This window comes from Polistes canadensis, unplaced genomic scaffold (assembly GCF_001313835.1).
Source record: "Polistes canadensis isolate GaletaPanama2010 unplaced genomic scaffold, ASM131383v1 scaffold_34, whole genome shotgun sequence".
Lineage (NCBI taxonomy): Eukaryota > Metazoa > Arthropoda > Insecta > Hymenoptera > Vespidae > Polistes > Polistes canadensis.
The window spans coordinates 458,712-471,300 of record NW_014569581.1 but is presented as its reverse complement, the minus strand read 5'-3'; the positions used below and the strand labels follow the sequence as shown (position 1 = coordinate 471,300).

The 12,589-nt window shown below is 28.3% G+C and overlaps 3 protein-coding genes and 1 long non-coding RNA gene across 4 annotated transcripts; 2 read left to right on the top strand and 2 right to left on the bottom strand.

Moving 5' to 3' along the window:
- Nucleotides 1-68: 68 nt before the first annotated feature.
- LOC106784390 lies at nucleotides 69-1,129 on the top strand. Its single transcript, XR_001381412.1, has 2 exons — nucleotides 69-442; nucleotides 992-1,129. It is a non-coding gene; the product is annotated as an uncharacterized LOC106784390 (long non-coding RNA).
- Nucleotides 1,130-1,781: 652 nt separating this feature from the next.
- On the bottom strand, nucleotides 1,782-4,007 carry LOC106784388 (pre-mRNA-splicing factor CWC22 homolog). The gene has a single exon (XM_014743863.1). It carries the CDS (start codon nucleotides 3,894-3,896, stop codon nucleotides 2,055-2,057), a length of 1,842 nt encoding a protein of 613 aa, XP_014599349.1. The 5' UTR covers nucleotides 3,897-4,007; the 3' UTR covers nucleotides 1,782-2,054.
- A 306-nt stretch (nucleotides 4,008-4,313) lies between these two features.
- LOC106784431 lies at nucleotides 4,314-5,970 on the top strand. Its single transcript, XM_014743947.1, has 4 exons — nucleotides 4,314-4,489; nucleotides 5,150-5,362; nucleotides 5,442-5,634; nucleotides 5,737-5,970. Exons 2-4 carry the CDS (start codon nucleotides 5,156-5,158, stop codon nucleotides 5,847-5,849), a joined length of 513 nt encoding a protein of 170 aa, XP_014599433.1. The 5' UTR covers nucleotides 4,314-4,489; nucleotides 5,150-5,155; the 3' UTR covers nucleotides 5,850-5,970.
- A 1,167-nt stretch (nucleotides 5,971-7,137) lies between these two features.
- Nucleotides 7,138-12,398, bottom strand: LOC106784430 (non-canonical poly(A) RNA polymerase PAPD5-like). The gene is made up of 9 exons (XM_014743946.1): nucleotides 12,306-12,398; nucleotides 11,201-12,198; nucleotides 10,182-10,352; nucleotides 9,643-10,000; nucleotides 9,371-9,517; nucleotides 8,965-9,158; nucleotides 8,665-8,818; nucleotides 8,405-8,543; nucleotides 7,138-8,310 (listed from the first exon to the last, which is right to left on the bottom strand). Exons 2-9 carry the CDS (start codon nucleotides 11,557-11,559, stop codon nucleotides 8,111-8,113), a joined length of 1,722 nt encoding a protein of 573 aa, XP_014599432.1. The 5' UTR covers nucleotides 11,560-12,198; nucleotides 12,306-12,398; the 3' UTR covers nucleotides 7,138-8,110.
- Between the last annotated feature and the right edge of the window lie 191 nt (nucleotides 12,399-12,589).

The window sequence follows — 12,589 nt, the reverse complement described above, 5'->3', positions numbered from 1 at the left end:
TACAATAAAATATAATCATCATTTAAAGTCAAATATAATGAATAACGATCGCATAATTTAAATGAATATGAAATTTATGTACATATAATTGTATTTATATACTACCAAACAAATAAAACGAATAAATTTTAAAGTATACAGTTATACCTTAAATTCGTTTCTTTACCTAACCTTTTACCCATGTATAAGAAAATATATAATAAGAAATAATCAAAATTGAAATAAAAAAATGAAAAATACAATATTACAACAATATTTACTACCATTGAGTATATACTACCGATTGATTGTTTAGAATGAAACTCTGAAACAAACCATCGAAGAAGAAAGAGAAAAATGTACTGATGCTTCCGACTCTACCGCCAATTTAACAAGAAACCGTCAGAGCATGTTTTGCTGCAGCTAAATTAAACAATTGCAAACAAAGAAGATATACTATTGGGTGTGTATATACGAGTGTCTTTTAATAAGAATTAAAAGTGCGCCCGTTTACGAAAGTCTGAGATCTAGACAAATTTTACCTTTATCCTGTAAAGATACCCTCCAGAAATACATCCAGAAATTAGATAGCGCTTTTGGTTTTTCCAAAGCTCTCTTTGAAACCTTTTTATTGAAAGGTTCTCGCATGGAAGTTTACAAGAAAAGGGGTATACCTAATGTCATTTGTGTCATTTGGCGTGTCACAGCAAATCGTAGAACTAATAATTATTACAAAACATACTTGCAAATTAACAACTAAACCACACTAATGCTTTATGATAAAATACTTGCTGAAAATACTAATAATAGTAACAAGCTACTGGAGATAATTTTTCAGTAATTAATCTGCTTCTTAGTTCGTTCTATCTTACCGGCCTTTGCTACTGCTCTTCTTTCCTTTGATAATTGTATTTATCACTTTTTAGTCTTCTCATTAGCTTCGTAAACACTTACAATGTCATATTCCGAATAACACATATATTGATAGACATTATTTTTTTCCATTTCATAGGTACTTTACTGCTCGATGAAGTAGCTTTAAGCGACGCTATAAAATTAAATCAACGAACAATGCAGCTTCATGGTTTCAATTTATGTGGGAAATAAAGGCCTGGTGTTAATTGATTGTAATTCCTTTAAACAAAAAAATCAAATTTTATTAATTAATAAATTAACTTAATTTAAACTCTTTATTCTGGTTTTATATATTGTGGTTAACTGTCTAAGTTAATTGACAATTACATTTTACATGCAGTATTATTCATTTTTATACTAATTGAGTTAAAGATAAATTGATTCCATTTCACAATTTTTTTATAGATATATAGGATGATTTATCAACATTTTTTGTATGCTATTGTTATTTTTTCTTGACTTTGTGATATCATAACCAATTATTCCATTTTCTTTAGTTTATAATTTTTTATTTGCTTCGTCGACATATTTATCTATTTTTTTCCTAAGTTAAAGGTACAACTATATATATTTGAAAAATCTGATCCGTCAAATCGACGCGCTCTCTAATGGCAATAGAAATTATCCTCTCATAGTGTATATACGTAGACACATTTATAACAACGCAATCGTCCTCCTTGTATATAGGCTTCGTGGTAGTAACTAAGATGAATCTGATTAGGAAAAAAATGGACTTGTGAGCTTCTATGTACTGTATTTTTTGATTCTTTGTAATAATTTAACTTATTAGCCGGTAAGTAAGAACGTTCCTGGTTTTCAGAAATGATCGAAAAATGGTGTACATGAACGTGTTGGTGGTATTTTTTTTAAATGGAATTCTGCTACAGTATTTTTTATGAGAATTTATTGATTTATTTGTTATTTCAAAAATAAAATGATTTAATACAATATATCCTGATCGCGAGTTGTAATTATAAAATCCTATAACTTATTACTAGATTCAATGAGTAATTAAACATTTTTTTATTTAATTGTAAAAGAAAAAATAAGCCCTTCTTAATATTTACTGATTTACATTACAATTCCTATATCTCTGCATTACAGATTAGGATTTATATAACATGAAATCATTATATTTACATTTAATAACGAATTTATAATCACGATTTGAGATGTTCTCTCAAGTCATCCGTTAAACCACCTAAACCAATAGATGTAAAAAAATTAATAGCAAAGCGTGTATTTTTTGGATTATCTCTGGGAAATAATCCACTGAAAGCTTCTTGTAATGTTACATCTTTAACTCTTTGATTAAGTTTTGAAAGACCCATGTATTCGGAAAGTTCTTGGAATAATATTTTAATAAATATTCTATTAGAACTGGTAGTATCTTCTTCGTTTAATTTTATACACGACAATACTTCCCATGATATAGAATCGGTAAATAACAAATGAGCAAAGAATTTGGATACGTTCCTTAACTTATTAGTATCTAATCGATGTATTGTATGATAAGAATCTTGAAAAATTTGTTCAAAAGGTGTAACATAAATTTTGTTAATGGCACAAAATCGTCCTGCTAACAATCCAAAAAATTTTTCGTACGTACGCATTTCTGCGCAACAATCTAGAAACATATGACAAAGTTCTATTTCTTGCCCTGGCTTAAGCTGCATTTTCATTAATTTATGGGCACATTCTTCAAAATCGAGCGAAGAATGTATAGTCAAATAAATAGTTCTTCTAAGAGCGGTTAAATTAGTTTCTGTATTGTCTACAATAACACCTTCTTTTTCTTCGGTATTCTCAGCATTGCTATCTTCTTCGTCGGAACTTCCTTCCTCATTTTCACTGCCTTCAGAATCACTGTCGTCCGAACCAAGAATTTCGTTGCTCAATTGTTTATATTTTTCTTCATTAGCCACATAATCACTGTCAAACTTGAAAACATTTAAAATGTCTTGCGAATCTATTGCTTCATCTAATTGTATGAGATGCGTGAATTGATTTTCTTCTTCTACAAGATCTAATTCTTGAGGAACTGCTGGGTGATCTTTAAAGCCATCCTTTCGAATTTGAAACATGACTTCAATCATATATTGTACACGCTTATCCAATTGACCCTCGTGCAATATATTTCTCAACATTTCAAAAATAGCTTCAATACCTTTACGAGATACTTCTGTTAACTTCATACCACATTCTTTCAAGAACGCTATGGCAACTTCTACGGAATCATCCGTTGGTGTCTCGACGAGTAACGTCAAAATCTCTAGAGGTAAAATTTCGTGTGCCACGCGTTGATTCAAAAGATGCGCGACAAATGTTCCAGATGATATACAGAGAGGTTTGTCATTTCTACGAAAACCACGCTTAAACTGTATAATAAGACGCTTTAATATGAGTTCCCCGATATTAGGAAATTTAGAGTTAATAATAGCTGTAAGTGCTGCATAAACAGGAGTGAAAGTTGGAGAAGCTGCTTGAGCTTGTATAATAGAACGAGCCAACAAACCTCTTCCTCTAACAATATTTTCTCTTAAAAGTTCCCTTGTTATAAGACCAATATTGCTTACATTAACTTTGTTAATACAACCATGAATAGATTTCTTTAATGCTTCCCATGCAATACGTTGATAAGCAGCACCAGACTTGTCAGTGATATTTGCTTGCATCATGCGCAGTTTAGCTGGTGGTATGTAGGCACCTCCTGTTTTTGCTGTTAGGAGATCATGAGTCCTCTTCCGATTCTCTGGCATTGTTTCTGTTGCGGTTTTTCTTTCTGAATGTTTCTCTGGTCTTCTTTCTGAATGTTTGTCTGAATATTTATCCGAATGTCTATCTGAATATTTATCCGAATGTTTATCTGAACGTCTTTCCAAACGCCTATCTGAACGTCTCTCCGAACGTCTATCTGAATGTCTATCTGAACGTCTATCCGAATATCTATCGAAATATCTGTCTGAATATTTATCCGAACGTTTATCCGAATATTTTTCCATGTTTTTTTAATTATATAGCTAAATTTGTTCAATATGCACACAGAAGAAAACAAAGTTTAACCCAAATTTACAAGCATTCAAAGAAAACTGGAACAAGTGTACCGTATCACAACGTTTATCACTGCGCCATCTACGTTACATTTATCGAATTAAATTCTCTCTCTAGACATCTGATATTTATATTATATTATATTATAAATATGTGTTAAATACTATATTGTAATACTATTACATTACAATATTTACAATTTTACAAATTTAATTTCTTTTCTATTTTGAATTTATCGTAAAATTTAGGACTAAATTGTCATATTAGCCTTATTGATGAATCCACCAATAGAAACGATTCTGAAATCCAACAACCAATAAAAATCAACCCTCGTTACATGATATATATATGTACATATATATATATATATATATTAATGTTACTTCATCGATTATATTTGAACTATAAAACGCTATTCTAGACTATCCTCGGAATATCTATGGAACTTGTAAACTTTTCCTCACAATCTCTACAAGTATAGTTGGGGAATGACCTAATCGTCTTGTCGACGGCCATTTTTGGTTGCATTGTGGAAGTGTTACCAGTAAGTCATCGATATTTAATTTCAGTTTAGAATAAGATGTTTTTCTAAAATGACTTCTATTCGAATGTTTTTGAATTATTATTTTAGAAGAGTTTTCGATTAATTTATAGTTTTATGTAGTCGATATTTTCGTTTTATTTTAACAGTTATTTAAATGTTATCTAACTTTCTGCATATATATTCACGTAAGATTTTACGTATTTTCAAAATTTATCATATGTGTTTAAGAGTGTAACAACATAAGAAACACAGTGTAAATGAAATATATTATAATTTAAACAATTTGAACAGTTATAAACTTTTTTCGACAATCTGTCTTCAAATTGCATACTTTTTAATAAAATTGCATATTGTCTATTTGTATTGTTTTGATATTTAATTTAGTACTTATTTAACAAAAAATCAGAATTTAATAAATAATTATTTAATAATAATCTTTTGTCAACAATAAATTAATTTTTTAAATCACCTGTGTAAAATCATTTTACTTAGAAGTTTTAATTCTTTTTTGTTAAAATCATTGTAGACAATTTTTGTTACAGCAAAGAGCAAATAATACTAAGAGTATATAGAAAATAAGTGTTCTATTAATTTGTGTATTACAAATTTTACATTGCAATAAAATATGAAATTTTCATATGTTTTCAATAATTGTTGCAGTAAAAGATGAATAACTTAATGAATAGCCGTGCTATTCTAGCTTGCTTGCGTCAAAGTAATAAGCAATTTACAAGGAACTTGCAAAATGATTTAGCTACTATCGGTAACAGAGATATTGTCGGTCCTGGACATAATAACGGTCTTTCATATATAGATCGTACTGATTTTCCAATGCCCGCAGTTCGTTTTAGGGCTAATACTCCAGATGTGCTGGTATTTATATTTATCAAAATGAAAATTAGAATTTTTATACTTTATTTATAAGTTATACATATTAATATTATTCATCTAGGCTTTGAGAGAAAAAGAAAAGGGAGATTGGAAAAAGCTTACGATAGAAGAAAAAAAGGCATTGTATCGTGCCAGTTTTTGTTCTACTTTTGCAGAAATTGACGCACCTACGGGAGAGTGGAAACTCATGTTAGGATACAGTTTAGCTATTGCAGCTGTCTCTATATGGTATTTTATGTTCTACAAAAAATTCGGTAAAATACTATTCTATGTGTTCTTAATATATTTCTATTACTACTTTGTGCATATGTAATGCGGGTATTATGGATAAGATAAATATTCATTTTTTATTTTAGTATACCCACCCCTACCAGAATCATTCGATGAAGAGCATCAACTTGCTCAATTAGATCGTATACTAAAAGTCGAAATGAATCCCATTACAGGATTACCTTCAAAATATAAGTAATATGTAAATTATATTTAAATAAGTATGTAGACAAGAATGCAATTGTACAGTATCATAATGTAAACGTTCCATGTACAAACTGTCTCTCTGAGAAAGTTTAAATAAATACTTTAAAACCACAGGATTTTCTCTTTACATCTCAATACATATTTTTTTATTATTATACTAAATATAAATTAACAAATAAATATACATGCAATAAAAATATATCGTTGCATTTGAAAGATTGCTCTATAGTTTATTTTCTACTATATTTTCATAGACGATGATAAAAATTCTAATATTTTGAATGGACGAGAATAAATTCTAAGGTTTAGATTGAAAATTTTCAACATGATTACGGATTTAGACAACATAAAATATTTAAGTTTAAACATTATTTCAATAAATAATTAATATTTTAATTACTTATCTAGAACATAATTAACTTGTAGATGTAATTAAATGATAATAAAACATTGAATTAGACAATATGTATATAAATAGATATATATTAAAAAAAAAACTTCAATATTATTGAGTTTTAAAATGAATATAAATAAATAACTGTGAGATAAAACTTGTGATGATATAGAGAAAGTTGTATATAAAAAATTAATTTATTTCTAATATATTAGCACCTAAATTGAATGCTGTAAAAAATGGACAACTTATGAAGTTTTTAGGGCGATTTTAAAACTTATTAATTACTGGAATGTCATTCAATAGTAAAAATAAATACAGAACAATTCTCAAGCATAATCGTTTGAATTTAAAATTATATCAAGGCTTTTTCGCATATTGTCATTCCTACATAATTAATTTTTTTTTATTTTCGCTAAATGCAGTGTAGCATAACTGATGATTGATTTGTTCCTTCTTTTTGTGTGGTGCTGACATATACCGTCTTTTTATTGAAGAGTAATACAATATTGTTGTTGGGGGGGATATAAAAAGATATCAAACATTGTTAAGAAATCAGACAAGCTGTATACAAAATAAATACATCTGCAAAAATTGCGTTATTTTTTTTGTTTGTTTTTTTTTTGTTTTTTTTTTTTTTTTTTTTTTTTTTTTTTTTTTCAAGAAAATACTACAAAAATTGAAAGCAGATTGCTATAATAGTTATGCACAATTCTTATTTTATTTCTTTTTCTTTTCTTAAATACTTTGATAAAAATTTTTGTATTTACCCATTCACGAACTTATAATTTCAATAAAATCCAAAAAATATACTAAATAATCATTATTACATCGGAATTATATTACAAAATGAAGTTCATTAATATTATTACTATTATTATTATTATTTTTTTTTTCTTTTTCCTTTTTTCTTTTTTTCTTTCTTTCTTTTTTTTTTACTCCACGAATGCGGACTCTCACATGTACATTAAATATTACTGTAATATTATTACTGTAACAAACACTAGTTTTTTTAGGTACATACAAAATAAAAAAGTTTAGTAGATAACTGTTAGACTTATTTTTCTATGTTTGATTATGTATATTACAATATTTACATTAGATAAGTCCCAATATCACCATTTTTTTTCTTACCCTCGCTTATTATAAGAATATAGTTTCATATAGAAAACTAAGTCTTTATCATAACTACAAGAGCAAGTTGTTTTACAGTTTTGTGAAATTTTTAAGAAAAATTTATCGCAACTAATACTCGTGAATATCAATCGTATTATATATATATATAAATGTATTACAATGAGTGTTTTCTTTTCTTTTTCCTTTTTTTTTCCTTTTTTAAACCGGGTATGAACACAATTGCTATTCAAAGGTGGCAATAAGTGTGTGTAATGCTAGAGAAACAATATTTAACAAAATATTGTTATGTTATTATTTTTTTTCTTTTTTCTTTTTCTTTATACTTTTATGTGCAATATGTGCAATTAATGCAAAGAAAATTGTACCTAGCCTAATTAGAATTATATTACAATTCTGTACGCGCGTCTTTGGTACACAAGCTCTGTCGTACAGGAGTGAAATATTAATTCTTGGAAAATGAAAAATATAGCTACTTCAGGGGTATCTTTTGTACTGTCAAGAATAATATCGTATTCGAATTGCAAATGCTTAATTGTAAATATTTAACCCCTTCTGCAGACTGAATGGAGAAAACTTACGAGAATGATGTCGCGACAGATTGATTTAGTTTATATGTGACAAAAATGATTTGCTGTCGCTTTTATATCACACGATCATAAATATTAAACTCGTGTCTTAAGTGATATTTTTTAACATTGTTCAAAATTACTTTGCACAATTCATCACCGTACACAATCTCCCGGGCCACGCTGCGCCACGCATTGTTTCTTCCTCTTCAATGTGTGTGGTCTTGAATTTGGACTGTGACTAGTGCTATTGTTATGACTACCATTACTATGAAGATTATGTTTTATTTTATTCTGTCCACCAATATTATTATTTATACCACGATAATTTCCCCTGGAACTGTGCTGATGATTTACTGTTTCAAAAATAATATTTTTACATAATGATTTAATTCTACCATTAAATATAATTTTTTTTTCTTTTTTATTACATATAACAAGTTTACGTACAATGAGAAGTTCCTTTAAAAGGTTTCTTCCAATTAGAATGATGATGAGCTTGTTGATTATTATATACATGTCTCTCTTTAGTATTCTCCTCTCCTTTTCCACCTGTATTAGGTGAATTCCCACGACTACATTCGGAATCCTTTAAAGTAAAAAGATACACAATCTTATCGTATATACTAATAACAAATTTATTATTATATTCTATATCTTATTAAGGAAAATAATACTTTTAGCAATAAGCAAACAATAAACAAATTTACCGTATCACTGGCCGGTGCTGAAAGGGTGGATGCATCGGATCCAGTCGAACTAGACAGCGAGTCCACCTCACTTAGCGGTACCGGGAATGTTTCCTTGATCCATCTACGATATTCTATTACTTCATCTGTCACACGAATTATTCTTCCTAATATACTGTATACAATAAAGATATAATATTTATTTTATTTTATCTTATTTTTCATTTGAAATTATATAAAAATTGCAGATTTTTTACATACAAAGTAAATACAATAGAGAGCTATATGTGTAACCTCTATTATAATCTAATTCAACCTTACCTTACTTTATTTGCATCATTAACTAGAATATTTAAAGGACTGACTGCCTGAGAAAGAACATAATATGCCCAATCGAATGCATCTTTTACATACAGAGCACCATAACTACTACGGCCTATGTCATTACCAGGTGTAAGTGGATCTTCTATGCATAATAAAGAAGGTCGATGTCCATCTATCATGTCTCGTTGAACCTATAATTTATTAAATATTCAAAAATATTTTCACAAAAAAGAAAAAACAATATTACAAGTTACATTGTAATATGTGAATAATCAATAAGTAAAAAATAATTATTATTATTTTAATTTAATTATTATTAATTTAATTATGATGTTATAATATATTATTTTTTATTGAAACATAGTATTTATTTTGCAGTAAAAAAATTATAAATATTTGTTACCTCTTCTTTAGATATGTAAGTACCACCATCCTTAACTCGAATGCCTGTTTTAACATAATTGAATTTCCTACCATAGAGTTCCAAAAATTCAATCAGCAATACTCCTAGATTAGAACTTGAGCAATAAGCATTCTGCCTAGGATGTAACTAAAAAAATATTCTTTATTATATATTCCCTTAAAATTGATTACATGAGTAATCAATTTATTTAACACAGATGTTATTTTATATATATGTATATATACATGGTTACTTAGACTATATAAACTCACTTGTAGAAAACTGATGGTCATAAGTATCAAACTGTATGAAGAAATACCACCAGTAAATACTTCATTAAGATCTCTTTGTAACAAAAACTGTTTTAGTACCATAACAAGCTTTTCTAGTACAGGAAACCGTCTTTTAAAAGAGTTTATCAACTCAGCCGATTTTACACCATTATTCATGTTAAAACTAATGTCTACTTTTATTTCTGTCTCCTTATCAGTTAGTTTGACTATTGGAACGCTGGCTTTATCCAAAACTTTTATTGAAGATGGCTCAGCAATGTTTTGATCTAATAAAGCACGTTCCAATGTACGCAATGGAAGATTTGTCCACATTCCAATTACAACTAAATCTATGTCACTGTAAACATTGTTTTGTTTTAAAGCTATGATTAAATCATGAAAAAGATAATCATCGACTTATATGTTGCAAATATTTTAATTTCAATGATAGATGCAGAATAAATATAAGAATATTGCTTTTTTTTTATAATTCATAGATCGAAATAGATCAATGATAAAAATTTAATTATAGTACATACCTAGTGGGTAAATATAGACCTGTTCGAAAACTTCCAAACACTTCAACTTTTGAATCCGGCCAAAGATCATATATTACTTGTTCTATACGTTTAACTACTCGTATTCTTAAAGTATGTTCTTCATTAGATGGACACATGTACGAGAAGAAATCTTCTATTTCTTCGTGTAACCTAGATAAGAAAATATTATTTACATACTTTGCTAAAGTAAAATTTACTTTATTCTTCTTGAAAATATATTATTCTTTGTATTTTTGCATCGTAATAACAACAAATTCAATGTATTAATTTTTTACACGTTTAATATTTTCTAATATTCAAGTGTAATATAATATACAATGCTTTTTTATTTTTATTCGTATGTTTGTATGTATTTTTCTTTTTTTTTAATTTATTATCATTAGTTTTAAAAATAAAAATGTTAATTATTGAAATATCAATTCGTATCATTTGGTAATATAAAATCGTATTGTAAATTTTTCATATAAAATAATTTAGTAGTATATTTTCTTGGTTAAATAAATGATCGCTTAAAAATTAAAGTTTATATAAATAATTTTTTTTTTTTTTTTTTAATATAAAAAAAGAGAGAATATTAAATATAATAGAAGTTAGTTTAAACGAATAAGTATTTCAACCAATCATTAATTCCAGATTCCATAAATATTCTATTATGTAACAATATCCGAGAAGATGCAGAGCAGCATGGTTTAAATCTTCCTGCTTGCCACACACAATTCGTTTTAATAGTAATAATAAGTAAACAGTAAAACATGGGGATTAGTTGTGGAAGTATGAAATCGATCGATCGGTTGGTCAGACCTCTCCAGTCGTATTGCAATATTTTCGAGAAAGAGAGAGTCGCAATAATTAGTTGAAATATTGAGAGAGAGTAAATGATAATGGGAACGTATACCTAACCTTATAATACCCATATGGACAAAGCTTCTATGCGAGTATAGGAATATAGTAAAAATAACATAATGAGTAAGGATTAGAAAAGTGAATAGCATGCTTACCCAATAACTCCTTTAGAATAATGTTTATTAGGCACACGCCACGGGCATCCACCGTATTCTCCGACCAAAGCATCATAATTGTAGTTCATGCCGTAGGTACTAGCACGATTATCACCTTTCCTACGTGATGGGTTATAATAACTATTGCAAGTATTTTGCTGACCACTCGCCACCGTACGATTGTTGACCGAATCAAAAGCTATAAAATCCTGCTGCATCTTAACGCCCATTACGTTTGACGACGAATCGTTCTTCAGGGTTAAGATATCGAGACCTTTCTCAGCTTCCCAAATGTGTAACCATAAGTCCTTAGCAGGGCCGAACTGCTCTGGTTGATACCAACCGATAGTCGGATCCATTAAACAGTTATGGATTCCGTATCCGGCGATAATTCGTTTTCGCACACTGCACTACGATTCCAATCTTAAGTCAACTTTAATTGAAAAATTATCTGCTTTATTGTAACCTGCGAACACTACCAAATTCATACATACAGCCGATGAACGCAAACAAACTACGGAGAGGTTCATGTCGATGTACTCCTTTGAGAATGGGAGTAGTCCGAGAGCCATAATATCAGATGGCGCTCAATTCAAAAAACCTCTTATCATTTAACACTTCTTTTCTTCTTGTTTTTCCTTACAATATTAATCTATTACACCATGCATCGCGTCTTATTTACTTTTCATTTACAATTATTTTATTGGTCGTCTCTAATTTATCCAAAGGTCTCGGTTCAAATGTTATTGGGAAAAATAATCATTTGAAAATGACCGAGTTCATTCATTGATTTAATTTAAATTCACTTTTTTTCGTATAATATTGCCATTTAATTACAAAGCACAATAAATTTGATACACATGAACTTATTTTCTATTCTATTTTAAAAAGAGATTCGTTAAATATTGACAATTGATTTTCTTGTTGTAAATATTGATCTAATTTCTTAATTGATGATAGGTCAGGGTTATCAATAAATTATTGTCGTGTCTCAATTTCTGAAAAAAATAAATAAATGACTATCTAAGTTTATCTAAAATTGAGAATCAACAATTAAATAAAAGTTCCTCCTTTTTTTTTGTTAATTTACTATCAACAGTTCTACCTGCGGTGAAGGGTTGCAAAATTTTCTAGTTCTTTAGTGTTTACAAGAATCTCGAATTTCCAAACTCTCGAACGATGTATAAAATAGAGCGTTATCGCCATTTTTTAATGATGGAAAGTAAGTAACAATGGAACGTTCCATCTGCTTCGACGGAATTTTCTCGAACTATCGGAAGTTCAAAATAACATTTTCTTCAAAAGAATAATTGTAATTAAAAAATTTTAAACATTATATTATACATATAATAAAAATATTTTCAATTATTTTTAATAAAAAAACAATAT

Bases quoted from the DNA above. Each gene is read 5' to 3' on its own strand.
- LOC106784430 (XM_014743946.1), bottom strand. From the start codon at position 11,559: ATGGATCCGACTATCGGTTGGTATCAACCAGAGCAGTTCGGCCCTGCT. The intron at 9,159-9,370 runs GTAACAAATATT...AATAAATTATAG, and splicing joins CTTACATATCTAAAGAAGAG to GTTCAACGAGACATGATAGA. The intron at 8,819-8,964 runs GTAAGGTTGAAT...TATTGTATACAG, and splicing joins AATGATGCAAATAAAGTAAG to TATATTAGGAAGAATAATTC.
- LOC106784388 (XM_014743863.1), bottom strand. From the start codon at position 3,896: ATGGAAAAATATTCGGATAAACGTTCGGATAAATATTCAGACAGATAT.
- LOC106784431 (XM_014743947.1), top strand. From the start codon at position 5,156: ATGAATAACTTAATGAATAGCCGTGCTATTCTAGCTTGCTTGCGTCAA. The intron at 5,363-5,441 runs GTATTTATATTT...TTATTCATCTAG, and splicing joins CTAATACTCCAGATGTGCTG to GCTTTGAGAGAAAAAGAAAA. The intron at 5,635-5,736 runs GTAAAATACTAT...TTTTTATTTTAG, and splicing joins TATGTTCTACAAAAAATTCG to TATACCCACCCCTACCAGAA.